Source organism: Rhincodon typus, chromosome 9 (assembly GCF_021869965.1).
Source record: "Rhincodon typus isolate 14 chromosome 9, sRhiTyp1.1, whole genome shotgun sequence".
Taxonomy (NCBI): Eukaryota; Metazoa; Chordata; class Chondrichthyes; order Orectolobiformes; family Rhincodontidae; genus Rhincodon; species Rhincodon typus.
The window spans coordinates 13332769-13350145 of record NC_063340.1 but is presented as its reverse complement, the minus strand read 5'-3'; the positions used below and the strand labels follow the sequence as shown (position 1 = coordinate 13350145).

The 17377-nt window shown below is 42.0% G+C and overlaps 1 protein-coding gene across 1 annotated transcript in view; it reads right to left on the bottom strand.

Moving 5' to 3' along the window:
• The window catches only part of LOC109931112 (Ral GTPase activating protein catalytic subunit alpha 2), a 313895-nt gene that overhangs the window by 212061 nt on the left and 84457 nt on the right, over nucleotides 1-17377 (bottom strand). Inside the window, exon 13 of the mRNA XM_048600914.1 lies at nucleotides 14103-14258. Within this exon, the coding sequence (XP_048456871.1) occupies nucleotides 14103-14258 (156 nt within the window). The remainder of the gene's footprint in view (nucleotides 1-14102; nucleotides 14259-17377) is intronic.

Here is a 17377-nt window from a genome sequence, read left to right as displayed (position 1 = left end):
CATTTTCTTCATGTCCACTCAATCCAGGCCTCTCAGAATTCTGTGAGCTCCAATGAGACACCCCACCTCATCCTTCCAAACTCCACCGAATATAGACCCAGAGTCTTCAGCTGCTCAAGTGACAAGCTCTTCATCCCTGCGAACATTCTTGTACAACTCCTCTGGACCTCTTTGAAGGCCAGTACATCTTTCCTTGGGTATAAGGCCAACACTGCTCACAATAGTCCAAATGCGGACTGACCAGAGCCTTATACAGCCTGAGCACAACATCTTGTATTCCAGCCCTCTCAAAATGAATGCTAACATTGTAGCAGCCTTCTGTGTAGCACCTTGTCAAAGGCCTTCTGGGAATCTAAATAGACCACATCTACTGGCTCACCTTTGGCTGAGCTGCTTGTTAACCTTCTCAAAGAATTCAAATAGCTTTGTAAGGCATGACCTCTCCTTGATGAAGCTGTGCTGACTCAGCCTATTTTATCATGTGCTTTCAAGTATTCTGCAATCTCATCCTTAATAATGGACTCTGTAATCTTACCAGTGACGGAGGTCAGGCTAACCAGCCTATAATTTCCTGTCTTCTGCCTCCCTCCATCTTAAATGGGATTGTTACAATAGCCATTTTCCAGCCTTCTAGGATCCTCCCGGACTTCAATGATTCCTAAAAGATTACTACCAATGGCTCAACAATAAGTTCCCATCTGTTACTGATGGAACTGATCCATCAGTGAGTCAGTGAAGATTATGGCAGCATTGAAGAAAAACAGCTGAGAAGAAAGTGAAATGGTTTGCTTCTTTTAGGGAGAGAGGGAGGATGTGTGTTGAGACAAGCAATGGCGAAGGGACTGCCAGGAAAAGGAACAAGGTGTAAGATCAGACAGGCTGAACCACTGTGGATTTAATGAGGAATGTGTCACTCACAGGAGGAGATGGAGAAAGGAGAGTAACCAGCATTGTGACGACCACAAGTTAAATGGGAGAAGCTGAAAGATGATGCTTGGAGCCTAAAATATCTATTGAAAATGTCTATGGATTTTGAGTTTTCCTCTTTCTGGAGTCGCACAATTAATTCATTTCTTCATGCAGCTGCAACAACAGAATCAAGAGTACATGAAGCATCAGGACATCACTGAAAGAAAGTCAACAACTACTTCTTACAAAAAGCTAAGGGCATATGAACATAATAAGAACAGAAGTAGGCCAGACAGCTCTTTAAGGTCACCATGTCATTCAATATTATAGTTAATCCTTGAACTCAATTCCATTTCTAATCCAATTCATGTTTCATTCTATTAAAGAATCCAAAAATTTAACCACTTTCTTAGATAGATGCCAATGATTCACAAGCCACAGAACAGATAAATTCCTCTATTCTGAGGAAGGGTCACCAGACCCGAAACGTTAACTCTGTTTTCTCCTCCACAGATGCTGCCAGACCTGCTGAGCTTTTCCAGCAACTTTGCTTTTGTTCCTGATTTACAGCATCCGCAGTTCTTTTGGTGTTTAAATTCCTCCATTCTCAGTCTTAAATGACTGACACCCTTATTCTGAGAATATTGCCCAGTCAAGGGTAAGCGTTAGTATATACCCATTCAAGACTTTGAAGAAGCTTACATGTTTCAATCAGACCTTGTATGCTCCTTCTAAACTCCAGAGAATTCAGGCTAATTCTGCGCAATCTCTCCTTATAGGACAATGCTAGCGTAATTTTGCTGCACCACCTCCAAGGCAAGCATATCCTATCTTTGATAACTGCACAGTAATCCAGGTTCAGTTTCACCAAAGCACTTAGACTTATAGCAAATCTTTGTTGCTCATATTCTAACCCGATTGCAAAAAAGGCCAACATTTCATATGCCTTAACACTTTGCTATATCTAATGCTGGCCTTGCGTTTCATGCAAGAGGACACCCAAATCTCTCTGAGCACCAATTACAAGTTACACGTTTAAAGATGTATTCTAATTTACTTTTCTTCCTACCAAAATGTATCACCTTAAGTTTCTCCAACGTAACGTAAGAGTACCTGAAGTAGCAGGATACCACTGCCGAAATGTCAACAACTATAACCTAAAAGAAAGAGATTCCAAATGCTAAGGGCACAGGAACATAATAAATAGTAGCAAAAGTTGGCCATACTGTCCCATGCACTCTTTCTACCATTCAATGTCATGGCTAATCTCTGATCTCAATTCCATTTCCAATCTGAACCCCAAAACTCTCCATTCAAGAATCCAAAATTCTAAGCACCTCAGCCTTGAATGTACTCAATGACAATGCATCATTATGGCCCACTTAATAAATGTCAACAGAAATACCTTGGTTTCTCCTTTTGAAGGTAGTGGGGGTCCTTTCCACAGTCTGCTGGCCAACGTACCTTTTGGCTCAAACAGCCTAATTCTACTCCTGTCTCTTATCAGCAAACTTGGGACTTATTACAGGTAGTTCTGCTATAACGCATGTTTCATTAATGCAAATTGGCTGTAACATGATTGATGAACAGTGGACACTATTTGGATAACGCAAACTTTCTGCTGTACAGGTATAGAGATTTTCTATAGTGATTTCCTTATAATGTGATTTTCTACAGCGTGAGGTTACACAAGAACACAACTATCGCGTTATAGGAAAACTACCTGTACTATTGGTGCCTTCATCTAACTCATTACAACAGATTATAAATATCGGATTTCACACCCCTCATGTTCACTTCTTAGCTTTCCCCATAACCCTCGATTCCCCTACTGATCAAGAATCTATCAGCTTCAGCCTTAAAGGTACACAAGGACTCGGCCCCCATAGCTCTCTGTGGCAAGGAGGTCCAAAAGATAATCAACCCTCACAATAAATTCCTCATTTTCAGTCTTAAATTGCCATCCTTTAATTCTGAGACTATGTGCTGTAGTCCTAGATTCTCATGAGCGCAAACTTTCTCTCATCTTTTACTTTGTCAAGTGCCTTAAGAATCCAATATGTCTCAACGTGAGCCCCTTTCATTCTTCTAAACTCTAATGAGTAGAATTTCAACTTGTTTAAACTTTGCACAAAAGACAATTCCTCCATACCAGAGATCATCCCGGTGAATCTTTTCTGATCTGCCTCCAACAAAATAATATCTTTCCTTAAATAAGGGGACCAAAACTGCCCACGTACTCCAAATGTGGTCTCACCAACACCCTGCACAATGCAGCAAGACTTCACTATTCTTGTACTCCAGACCCCTTGAAATTAAGGCTAACATTCCATTAGTCTTCCTGATTACCTGCTGCACTTGTGTACTAGATTTCTGTTTCTTTCTCTTGGTACGAAAATGAAAAGTTTTAATACCTATGCCCCTCCCTAATAGCCCTCTTCTGAGGATTCCTTAGACATTCCTTTTATTGTAATCGGTGTCAAATTTAATTTTCCAGCATTGATTTTGATATATCCAACCTTATTACAATGGAAGTATATTATTTTCTTTACATCACTTTTTGGTTCAAGCCTTTTTTCGATTATCACATTTGCATCATTATATATCTGTTCCTAAAACTAGTATCTCTGCCACCTTCCATTTTCTACACCTCCAACTTTCTTGTGGATTACCTTATTTTACCACCTCCAACTGTCTGTTTGAGATATTATAGGCACCTGGCAGGACTGTTGCTTCTCTGATCTTTGAACATTTTGCTCATCTAAATATGTATAGCTCAAATCCTGTGTGCCGATTTCCTTCACCTTCTAGCTCTCAAGCTTGTCACTTTCCTTTGGGTCTGGCAACATGGCCTCTGTTTTAGCCTATTTCCTGTTGGTATGGCCTTTTAATCCCCAACAGCTTTGCCCCCACAGTCGCACTGAAGCCTCCTGCAATCCCATTGAACAATTTGTTTCCATGACTTTGGCATTTCGTGCATATTCCTCCTTCTCCTAGCAAAATCTTCAGTCACCTATGATCCATACTGTGGAATTCCTTCACCACTTCCAATCTATTAACTGCGTTCTGAAGATTTTCCCATTCACAATTCAGTTTTCAGTCACTATTCCTCAGCTGTTCATCATTGATTGAGCATTTGCTTCACACATAGCCCATTTATGAAGCATCTTGGGACTGTTTATATGTTAAACGCTCTCTGTTCTTGTAAGGTAGGAAAGGTAGGCACACTTTACCCAGCTCTATTACATAAATGATCAAAGTGATTTGTTTCAACCAGGCAATGTATATTGTTATAAAAAGTGGTCATGTTGAAATGAAGGAGTGACTGTAATCATATAAAAGGCTGGTTTACAAGTGCACTGCAGAATGAAAGAATAACAGACATGTAAATATAATCATTTTAAAATAAAAATTCTTTGCTATATTAAAAATTAATTCCCACTGTAAATGAGCAATGAAATGCAAATGAAATAAGGAACAGTGCGTTAACTAACATAAGTTTGAAACACTCAAACTAATGACCTCTGTCACCCTGAACAATAAGGTTACGTGGCCATAAAAATGTATCAAGGTTTCCTCCAAGTTTCCCTCCTGGTTACCAACTGAACTTGAACATGAATCAAGATATCATGATATGTAGCTCAAAAGATGCAACAGTTGGTTTAAATACTGACACTGAAAGGATATCCAGGATTACTTGAGAGTCAGCATGAATTCGTGAGGAGTAAATCATGCTTGATTGAGTAAATTATAAGAACATAAGAACTAGGAGCAGGAGTAGGCCATCTGGCCCCTCGAGCCTGCCCCGCCATTTAATAAGATCATGGCTGATATTTTTGAGACTCAGCTCCACTTACCCGCCCACTCACCATAACCCTTAATTCCTTTACTGTTCAAAAATTTATCTAGCCTTGCCTTAAAAACATTTAGCGAGGTAGCTTCAAGCGCTTCACTGGGCAGGGAATTCCACAGATTCACAACCCTTTGGGTGAAGAAGTTCCTCCTGACCTCAGTCCTACATCTGCTTCCCTTTATTTTGAGGTGATGCCCTTTAGTCCTAGTTTCACCTGCTAGCGGAAACAACCTCCCTGCCTCCACTTTATCTATTCCCTTCATAATCTTATACGTTTCTATAAGATCTCCCCTCATTCTTCTGAATTCCAATGGGTATAATCTCAGTCTAATCAGTCTCTCCTCATAATCCAACCCTCTCAACTCTGGAATCAACCGAGTGAATCTCCTCTACACCCCCTCCAGTGCTAGTATATCTCTTCTCAAGTAAGGAGACCAAAACTGCACACAGTACTGCAGGTGTGGCCTCACCAGGACCCTATACAGCTGCAGCATAACCTCCCCGTTTTTAAACTCCATCCCTCGAGCAATGGCAGACAAAATTCCATTTGCCTTTTTAATCACCTGCTGCACCTGTAATCCCACCTTCAGCGATTCATGCACAAGGACACCCAAGTCCCTCTGCACAGCAGCGTGCTGCAATTTTTTACCATTTAAAACATAGTCCATTTTGCTGTTACTCCTACCAAAATGGATGACCTCACACTTATCAACATTGTACTCTATCTGCCAGACCTTTGCCCACTCACTTAGACTATCTATATCCCTCTGCAGACTTTCAGTGTCTTCTGCACACTTTGCTCTACCACTCATCTTTGTGTCATCTGCAAACTTTGACACACCACACTTAGTCCCCAACTCCAAATCATCTATGTAAATTGTAAACAATTGAGGTCCCAACACTGATCCGAGGCACACCACTAGCCACTGACCGCCAACCAGAAAAACATCCATTTACCCCTACTCTTTGCTTTCTACTGGTCAACCAATCCTCTATCCATGCCAATACATTACCTGTAATACCGTGCAACTTTATCTTATGTAGCAGCCTTTGGTGTGGCACCTTGTCAAATGCCTTCTGGAAATCCAGATACACCACATCCACAGGTTCCCCATTGTCCACCATGCAAGTAATGTCCTCAAAGAATTCCACCAAATTAGTTAAGCATGACCTACCCTTCATGAACCCATGCTGGGTGTTCCCAATGGGACAATTTTATATCCAGATGTCTTGCCATTTCTTCCTTAATGATAGATTCAAGCATTTTCCCCACTACCGAAGTTAAGCTAACTGGCCTATAGTTACCTGCTTTTTGTCTACTTCCTTTTTTAAACAGTGGCGTCACGTTGGCTGTTTTCGAATCTGCGGGAACCACCCCAGAGTCCAGTGAATTTTGGTAAATAATTACTAGTGCATTTGCTATTTCCCCCATCACCTCTTTTAGTACCCTGGGACACATTTCATCAGGGCCAGGAGACTTGTCTACCTTTAGCCCCATTAGCTTGCCCAGCACTGCCTCCTTAGTGACAGTGATAGTTTCTAGGTCCTCACCTGCTATAACATTCTTGCCATTAGTTTTCGGCATGTTATTTCTGTCTTCCACTGTGAAGACCGACACAAAACAACTGTTTAATGTCTCGGCTATTTCCTCATTCCCAGTTATTAAATTGGCCTTCTCATCCTCTAAAGGACAAATGTTTACATTCGCCACTCTTTTACGATTTAAATATTTATAGAAACTTTTGCTGTCTGTTTTTATATTCTGAGCTAGTTTACTCTCATAAAGTATCTTACTTTTCTTTATAACATTTTTTTGTGGCTTTCTGCTGGCCTTGAAAGATTTCCCAGTCTACTAGTTTCCCACTACTCTTTGCTTTTTTGTATGTGTTTTTTTTCAATCTGATACTTTCCTTTATTTCCTGAGACATCCATGGCTAGCTCTCTCTTTTCCTACAGTTCTTCCTTATCACTGGAATATACTTCTGCTGAGCACTGAAAAAATTGTTTTGAAAGTCCTCCACTGTTCCTCAATTGACCCACCATAAAGTTTTTGCTCCCATTCTACCTTAGCTAACTCCTTCCTCATTCCTTCATATTCTCCTTTGTTTAAGCACAGGACATAGGTACTGGATTTAACCTTCTCACGCTCCATCTGTATTTTAAATTCGACCATACTGTGATCGCTCCTTCCGAGAGGATCCCTAACTGTGAGATCATTAATTATTCCTGTCTCATTACACGGGACTAGATCTAGAATAGCTTGCTCCTTTGTAGGTTCCTTTACATATTGTTCAAGGAAATTATCGCAGATGCATTCTATGAACCCCACCTCAAGGCTGCCATGACCGACCTGGTTTGACCAATCGATATGTAGATTAAAATCCCCCATGATAATTGCTGTACGATTTTTACATGCATTAGCTATTTCTATGTTTATTGCCCGCCCCACCACGATGTCATTATTTGGTGGCCAACAGACCACACCTATCGGTGACTTCTTCTCCTAATTTCCACCCAAATGGATTCAACGTTTTGTTTAGTAGAACCTATATCATCTCTCACTACCGCCCTGATATCATCCTTAAAAATCAGAGCAACACCACCTCCCTTACCTTCCTGTCTGTCCTTCCGAACAGTTTGATACCCCTGGATATTTTAACTCCCAGCCATGACCATCCTGTAACCATGTCTCTGTAATGGCCACTAAATCATACCCATTTGCCATGATTTGCACAGTCAACTCATCCACCTTGTTTCGAATGCTCTGAGCATTCGGATAAAGTGCCCTTGATAAATCATGCTAGAGTTCTTCCAGGATGTAACAAGCAAAGTGGATAAAAGAATCCTGTAGGTGCATCTGGATTTCCAGAAGCACTTGATAAAGTCCCACACAAAAGGCTGACACACAAGGTAAGATCACATGTGGTTAGGGGTCATTTATTAACTTTGATAGAGGACTGGCTAACCAACAGACAGCAGAGAGTCAGGATAAATGAGCCTTTTTCTGGTTAGCAAGATGTAATTCATTGGGTGGGGGGGGTGGGTGGGGGTGCAACAAGGTTCAGTTCTCAGGTTGCAACTGTTTACATTCTATCTTAATGACCTGGATGCAGGAATAGAAGGCACTACAGCTAAATTTGCACATGATACTAAGATAGATGTGGAACTAAGTTCCAATAAGGAAATATACAAGTGGATATGGGTAGGTTAGGTGAATGGGCAAAAATGGCAGATAGAGTTGAATGTAGATAAAAAGGGTGAGGTTATCCATTTTATTTGGAGGAATAGCAAGGCATATTAAGTAAATGCAAAGAAACTTCAGAGTGCATAGGTGCAGAGGGATGCAAGAAGGTGTCCTTGTGCATGTATCACAGAAAACTTGTAATCAGGTACAGTAGGTAATAAGGAAAGCAAATGGAATTTGCTAAAGGAATAGTGTATAAAAGTAGGGATGTGTTGACAAACTTTACAAGGCATTAGGGAGACAGCACCTGGAGAATTGAGTACAGTTTTGGTTACTTTCTTGAGGAGAGACGTAGTTGCAGGAGAGGCAGTTCAGAGGAGATTCACTAGATTGATTCCGGAGGTGAGGTGTTTGCTTTACAAAGAGAGGTTGCACAGTTAACGTTTATATCAGAAGTCACCCGGTACCAGGTTCTAGTCCAACAGGTTTATTCGAAATCACAAACTTTAGGAGCGTAGCTCCTACATCAGGTGAAATGTGAGAGAAGAGCATACAGACACAGAATTTATAGGCACAGATCATACAACTGGTGTGAGTGGAGTGTCAAATAATAAGTCTCTGCAGGTGACCAAGAGTGAGAGATGGTGTATGTAAAGTGTCAACAGCTGAATAACAAGCGAAGGGATGGCCTATAATCTGATTAATTGAGGCAGAGAGATAATCACAAAAAATTAAAAAATAAGGTTGTGCTTGAGACAAACTAAATGACTGGAATAACATGATAGGTATAAGAGTTGTATACCAAGGTCTAACCAAAGTAAGAAGTAATCCAAAACTGTACAAACTAATTAAGGTATCGAGATCATAATTTATCAAGGTGATTGTATAAAACAGGACAGTAAAGAAGGTTTTACAGATACAGAACTGTGGTGGCGTCACACTTAGCATGATATGAACCCAAGATCACGGTTGAGGCTGTCTTCATGGATACAAAACTTGGAGAATGCAAGATTTAGTGAGAGGGAAGAACTGAGGGAGATCAATATTAGTAAAGAAATGGTGCTAGGAGAATTGTTGGGATTGAAGGCCGATAAATCCCCAGGGCCTGATAATCTACATCCAGAACACTTAAGGAAGTAGCTCTAGAAATTGTGGATGCTTTGGTGGTCATCTTCCAGGATTCTATAGCCTCTGGAACAGTCCCTGCAGATTGGAAGGTGGCTAATGTCACTCCAATATTCAAAAAGAGAGACAGAGATAACAGGGAATTATAGACTGGTGAGCCTAACATTGGCAGTGGGGAAAATTCTTGAATCCATTCTCAAGGATTTTATAGCAGAGCATTTAGCAAGCAGTGGCAGGATCAGACAGAGTCAGCGTGGATATATGAAGCGGAAATCATGCCTGACAAATCTGTTGGAATTCTATGAAGATGGAACTAGTAGAGTTGACAAGGGGGAGCCAGTCGATGTAGTATATTTGGACTTTCAGAAAGCGTTTGACAAAGTCCCGTATAAGAGATTAATATGCAAGATTAAAGTGCATGGGACTGGGGGGTGGGGGAGAAGTGTATTGAGATGGATAGAAAATAGAGAGGAAATAAAGAGTAGGAATTAATGCGTCCTTTTGAAATTGGCAGGCAGTAACTAGGGGAGTGCCACAGGGATCGGTGCTGGGACCCCAGGTATTTACAATTTATATCAATGATTTGGATGAGAGAACAAAATGTAACACCTCCAAGTTTGCAAATGATACTAAGTTGGGTGGGTGGGTGAACAGCGACGATGATGCAGAGATCCTTCAGCATGATCTTGACAGGTTGGATGAGTGGGCAAATCAATGGCAGTATAATTTGGATAAATGTGAGGTTATTCGTTTCAGAAACAAAAACAAGGCAGCAGATTACTACCTGAATGGTTGTAAATTGGGAGAGAGGAATATGCAGCGAGACCTGGGTGTCCTTGTGCACCAGTCGCAGAAAGTAAGCACGCAGGTGCAGCAGGCGGTAAAGGCGGCAAATGGTATTTTGTGAGAGGTTTTGAGTACAGGAGCTGGGATATGTTGTTGCAGTTATACAGCGCCTTGGTGAGGCCACACCTAGAACATTGTGTACAGTTTTGGTCTCCTTTCCCGAGGAAGGATGCTCTTGCTCTCAAGGGAGTGCAGCAAAGGCTTACCAGGCTGATTCCGGGGATGGCCGGTCTGACGTAAGGGCGGTTTCTATGATTCTATGACGTACGAGGAGAGATCGACTAGTTTGGGATTGTTTTCACTGGAGTTCAGACGAAGGAGGGAGGATCTTACAGAGACTTAAAATTCTGACAGGACTGGACAGGATAGATGCAGGTAAGATGTTCCCGATGGTGGGGGTGTCCAGAACCAGGGGTCACAGCATGAGGATTCAGGGTAGACAATTTAGGACGGAGATGAAAAGATATTTCTTCACCCAGAGAGTGCTGAGCCTGTGGAATTCATTACCACAGGAAGTACTTGATGCCAAAATATTGAATGTATTCAAGAGGCAACTAGATATAGCACTTGGGACAAATGGGATCAAAGGTTATGGGGAGAAAGCAGGATTAGGCTGTTGAGTTGGACCATCAGCCATGATCATGACAAATGGCGGAGCAGGCATGAAGGGCCAAATGGCCTCCTCCTGCTCCTATCTATGTTTCTGTGTTTCTACTCAGTGATTCTGCATTGTTGTGTATCTCGAAGGCTACCTTGGAGAACGGGTACCCAAAGATCGGAGGCTGAATGTCTTTGGCCGCTGAAGTGTTCCCAAACTGGGAGAGAGGATTCCTGTCTGGCGATTCTTGCGTGGTGTCCATTCATCTGTTGTCCTAGCATCTGCATGGTCTCGCCAATATACCATGCCTCAGGGCATCGTTGCCTGCAGCATATGAGATAGACAACATTGTCCGAGTCACACGAGTATCTGCCATGTACGTGGTGGGTGGTGTTCCCACGTGTGATGGTGGTATCCATGTCGATGATCTGACATGTCTTGCAAAGGTTGCCATGACAGGGTTGTAGAGTGTTGTACTTATGTTGTCCTGAAGGCTGGGAAGTTTGCTGCCAATGATGGTCTGTTCAAGGTTTGGCGGTTTAAAGGCGAGAAATGGAGCAATAGGGATGACTGTATCAGGCAATGGGACCCTGTGTGAGAACCTGTATGGCTGTGTCGAGGGCATCTTGAAACCCATTGTACAAAGGAACCCTCAGCTTCTGTCACAACACTACAGATTTCTTACAGGCACTCAGCACCACAGACCAGTCAAATCACAATGGACGCTTTGGCACTCTATACCAGCATCCCCCACAATGATGGCATCACTGCAACAGCCTCAGTACTCCATGCCAACTGCCAATTTCCAGACACCATCCTACAACTCATCTGCTTCATCCTCAACCACAACATTTTCACCTTCAACAACCAGTTCTTCACCTAGACATATGGAACAGCCAAGGGGGCCACATTTGCATCCCAATATGTAAACATTTTCATGCAAAAGTTCAAGCAAGACTCTTTTGCTTCACAGGACCTCCGACCAACCCCGAACGCTAGATACATTGACGACATTTTCTTCTTTGGACTCATGGTGAGGAATCACTGAAGCGATGACATTGTGATATCAACAAGTTTCATCCCACCATCAGACTTACCATAGATTACTCCTCAGAATCAGTCTCATTCTTGGACTCAAGCATCTCCATCACGGGCAAACACCTCATTACCTCACTCTACCGCAAGCCCACAGATAACCTCACGATGCTGCACTTCTCTAGCTTCCACCCTAAACATATTAAAAAGGCCAACCCCTACGGACAAGCCCTATACATACACAGGATCTGCTCAGATGAGGAGGAATGCAATGGACACCTGAAGATTTTGAAGGATGCCCTCATAATAACGGGATACGATGCTCAACCCATCGATCGCCAGTTCCAATGTGCCACAGCGAAAAGCCACAACGATCTCTTCAGAAAACAGACAGGATATGGCTGATACAGTATCCTTTGTTGTCCAGTACTTCCCCGAAGTGGAGAGACTACGCCGTGTTCACCACAGCCTTCAACACGTCATCGATGATGAGCATCTCACCAAGATCATCCCTGTTGCTTCACTTCTTGCCTTCAATCCGCCAAACCTTAAAATACACCATAGTTCGCAGCAAACTGCCCAGCCTTCATGACAACATCAACTACAACACCAACAACCCTGCCACGGCAACCTCTGGAAGACATGACAGATCATCAAAACAGATACTACCATCACACGTGCCAAAACCACCCACCACGTACAACAGCAGATACTCATGTGACTTGGCCAATGTTGTGTCTCTCATATGCTGCAGGCAAGGATGACCCGAAGCACAGTATATCGGTGAGACCATGCAGATAATACGACGGATGAATGGACACCACACAACAATCACCAGACAGGAATGTTCCCTCCCAGTCAGGGAACACTTCAGCAGTCAAGGACATTCAGCCTCCAATCTTCGGGTAAGCATCCTCCAAGGTGGCCTTCGAGATACACAACAATGCAGAATCGCTGAGCAGAAACTGATAGCCAAGTTCCATACCCACGAAGACGGACTTAACCATGATCTTGGGTTCATGTCACACTACATGTGATGCCACCATACTGTTCTGTATCTATAGCACCTTCCTTATTGTCCTGTTTTGACATCGTCACCTGGATAAATTGCTATGATCTCTCTATCTTAATTAGTTTGTGCAGTTTAGAGTACTTATTGCTTTGGTTAGACCCTCAACATGCGACTCCTATACTTGTGTTATTCCAGTTAGTTAGTTTGTCTCCAGCACCACCTTCTTTTTAATATTTTATAATTATCTCTCTGCACCATTTAATCGGTTAATAGGTCATCCCTTTGTTTGTTATTCAGCTGATGACACTTTACACACACCGTCTAACACTCTTGGTCACCTGCAGAGACTTATTATTTGACACTCCACTCACACCAGTTATATGATCTCTGTCTATAAATTGTGTCTGTGTGCTCTTCTCTCATACTTCACCTGACGAAGGAACAGTACTCAGAAAGCTTATAATTTCAAAAAAAAAAACACCTGTTGGACTGAAACCTGGTGTCATAGATCATAGAATCCCTACAGTGTGGAAACAGGCCCTTCGGCCCAACAAGTTCACACTGACCCTTGGAGCATCCCACCCAGACCCATCCCTCTATAACCCATCCAAGCTACACATCCCTGAACATTTAGCATGGTCAATCCACCTAACCTGCACATCTTTGGACTGTGGGAGGAAACCAGAGCACCCCAAGGAAACCCATGCAGACACGGGGGAGAATGTGCAAACTCCACACACATGGTACTTCTCAAATCGTCATTAATCTGTGGAATTCATTACCCCAGAGGGTGGTGGATGCCAGGACACTGAGCAACCTTGAGGAGAAGGTAGGCAGTATCAGTAACGGGTTGAAGGGTTATGGGGACTGGGCAGGACAGTGGAGTTGAAGCCAAGATGAGATCAACCATGATCATATTGAATGGTGGAGCAGGCTCGAGGGGATGAATTAACTGCTCCTGGTTCTTATCTTCCAAGGTAAAAGCTAAAAATCAAATTTGTTGTTATTCTTTTGATGACACGTTAAAAAAAGTCGTTTTATGGATTCTCCGAATCACATCATACTAATAGCTAATAGAAGCATGTTGTCAGAGCTTTACAATGGATCTGTCTAGCTTATCTGTGGCTCCTCATCAAACTGCAATATTATCCTTTCAGAAACATACATAACAAAACTGACTTTCTCCAGCACTAGTAACAGTGGTTAAATGCATCAAAGGTGAAGTAGAACACAAGACAAATCATTTCCTTAATAGTGGGTTTATTCACAAATGCAGCCTTACAGACATCTGCCTCTGCTTCAGACCAATGGCCAACTACCTCTCCATGTCTGATTGCCGACTTTAATCAAACAATTCCGTCACCAATGTTTCTTTACCGATATAATCAAAGACCATTAACATCCATCCCTCACTTATGAACCTCTATCCATCTATGTTAAAACTAAACAAGTGCAATTATCAGAGTATCAAAAGCTCTTCTCTCTAAGGAAGGAAAATGATAGCAATGAACAGTAGCTTATTCTGGTTAAAGCTATTTACCTTTTTAGTTAATGAGTCATCAGAGTCTGATGGCATTCGTGTGGAAACATGGAAAATGACTTCCACAGTGGAGGTAGCATAGTAAGGTGCAGTTTGTCCTGTACTGCCATTACGTTGCAGACCACCCATAAAACCACAATGCGTAGAAAGGTCAATCTAGGGAATGATAAGTGAAATGATTTCAGAAACAAAGTCAACAATCTCTTTCATATTTTCTTAATAAAAAAGTAAGCTTTGTAAAAAAAAAAACACTTTATTGATTTATCACTACTACTATTCCAAATATTTACTGACAGCACACCTATTTCAGTAATTCTAACAGTTTTAAGAGAGAACTTCTTTCCGAATTTCAATGGTTTTTTTTATTTTTAACCCACTAACTAGAGATTACCCATCCACCCAAATGAGAAAAACAACATTTCGTTTAATAGAAATGAAACCTATATGTCCAATTATAAACCTATTTGTCAATACTGACGGTATTGCGCCTTTGAGAGGGATTTGTTCTGTGCCGTTTCTCTTGCAGACTGGTATTATCAGCTTGGAGACAGAATGTCCGCTTCAGAGGCAGTGTGTAAACAGCTTTGAGCTCCTTGATTTTGTGTTTCCGGAATTTCAGAGGTGAGGTGAGAGTGACAGCCCTCGAAGACTGCATTCGACCAAGTGTGGCATCAGGGAGCCCTAACAAAACCAGAATCAATTGGTATCAGAAGGCAAACTTTCCACTGGTTAGAATCATACCCAACACATAGGAAGATGGTCACAGTCGATGGAAGTCAGTCAACACAGTTCCAGTACATCTCTGCAGGAGTTCCTCAGGGTAGTGTCCAAGGCCCAAACATCTTCAGTTGCTTCATCAATGACCTCCCTTCCATCACAAGGTCAGAAATGGGGATGTTCACTGATGATTGCATAATGTTCAGCACCATTTGTGACTCCTGAGATATTGAAGCAGTCCATGTTCAAATGCAACAAGATCTGGACAATACCCAGTCTTGTGCTGACAAGTGGCAAGTAACATTCATGCCATACAAATGCCAGGCTATGACCATTACCAAGAAGGGGCAATCTAACTGCCGCTGTTGACATTCAATGTTACCATCACTGAAACCCCCACTATAAACATCCTGGGGGCTATCATTGACCAGAATCTCAACTGCACTCACCATAGTGGCTACAAGAGCAGATCAGAGGCTAGAAATACTGCAGCAAGTAACTTACCTCCTGACTCCACAAAGTGGACTTGTTGGGCTGAAGGGCCTGTTTCCACACTGTAGGGAGTCTAAGTCACCTACAACAAGGTACAAGTCAGGCACGTGATGGAATGCTCCCCACTTGCCTGGATGACTGCAGGCCCCAACAACAATCAAGAAGCTTGACATCATCCAGGATAAAGCAGCCCACTTGACAGGCACCACATCCACACCCTCCACCACCGACACTCAGTAGTTGCACTGTGTACTATTGACAAGATGCACTGCAGAAATTTGCCAAAGATCTTCAGATAGCACCTTCCAAACCCATGATCACTTCCGTCTAGAAGGACAAGAGCAGCAGATACATGAGAACACCACCACCTTCAAGTTCTCCTCTAAGCCACTCATCATCCGGTCTTGGAAATATATAGCCATCCCTTCACTTTTGCTTGGTCAAAACACTGGAATTCCCTCCCTAAGGGTAATGTGGATCAACCCACAGCACATGGACCGCAGAGGCTCAAGGTGGCAGCTCACCATCACCTTCTCAAGGGCAGCTAGAGATGGGCAATAAATGTCGGCCAGCTAGCAATGACCACATCCTTCAAAAAAAATGTAAATAATTAGGCAAAAGAAGCATGAATGGATGGAGTCAGGCTCACACAGACCTATAGTTTTTGGAGTTGCTGTCAAACCTGCTAAATATAGCTCTTGCTGCTGCAGCTAAAAGTTTGAGTACTTTTTATGCTGCGAGATTGCTTATTTTGGTGTTCCTTTCTCCTGGACTGAAGATTGCATGTGGGAAACTTTGTTTTGCTGAATTTGACTGTGCCATGGATGTTTTAATGGGCTGTTGCTATACTGGAACAGCTGATAATTAGTACTTAAGTCATATATTCTTTTGTTAATTATTTCAATAGAGTTAAAGTTAATTTTTTTTTGTTTTTATTTTAGCTGAGGTGTAAGAAGAGAGCGTATTTGGTGAAAGCCTAGCAATCGAATCACATCTGGAACATAGAGCCTTTAAGATAAAACTGAGGGTCCAGGCTATCTCCTTTGATTGTTTTTTTTTTTGAGGGGGTGGTCTTGTCCTTAACATTATGTTTTAGTTCCAATCTGTCCATTAAGCCAATTCACAAACAGCAGAGGCTCCACCTAAACACGTGAATAGAGGGCACACAAAGACTGCACACATCCATTGTAGGAGGTTCCTTAAAAATTACATAACGTAGTAAAGTTTTAGATGAATTAATTACAAAAGGCATGTACACTTTCCTATTTTCCAAAATGGGTAATCAAGATATTACCTCTTAAATTTGTTGCACAAAGCAACTGAGATTCTGGAAGCATACAGCACTTGCACAACAGAGCAAAACATCTCAGGACCTAGCTAAGCACTTGGTCAGATCTTAACACCATAAATCAGGTACTTTTTGGGCATGGAACAGGAGCACTGATGCAGAAGCACTAGTTTAATTAGAGGAAGAAGGCAGAAAACAGGAGGAACATGAATGGTGTGACAATGACTTTCACTGGTTCAATGAAGGCATGAGGAACATAAAACAAATTTTCTGTTTGAGGACTTTTTGGATGAGCCTGCAGTGGACTATTCAAGGACTTGGTCAGGTAGACCAAAACTTGAAAGTAAAACCAAACTAGTCTAACTAATTTAAGAGCTTGATCTGTGGTTGGTTTGTGGAATTGCGATCAGTTGTGAATGACAAAGATCATCAACTTGATGACAACTATCTGATTGCTTCCTGGACAGCTGAACAGCTTGTGGGTATGAACGATACAGTCAGAATCCCTTGGACTCCTACAAGAGGAGGTGGTGTCTTTCACTCTCCAGTAAAATATCAAACTAAAAAAAAAAAAGACAGTTAATTATTCCCACTAGTTCTCTGTGCTGCTGATTTTACCCAATAGGTTGGGGACTGTATAATTTGTGAATCCTGAGGACTGGTACCATTTAACTTTTCCCCAGTATTTTTCTGCCCCATCATCCATAACAATGTATTTTTACCAGTCTATGTCCATCTGTGTACACAGTGCGTCTTTAGAAGTGACATGAGTTTTAAC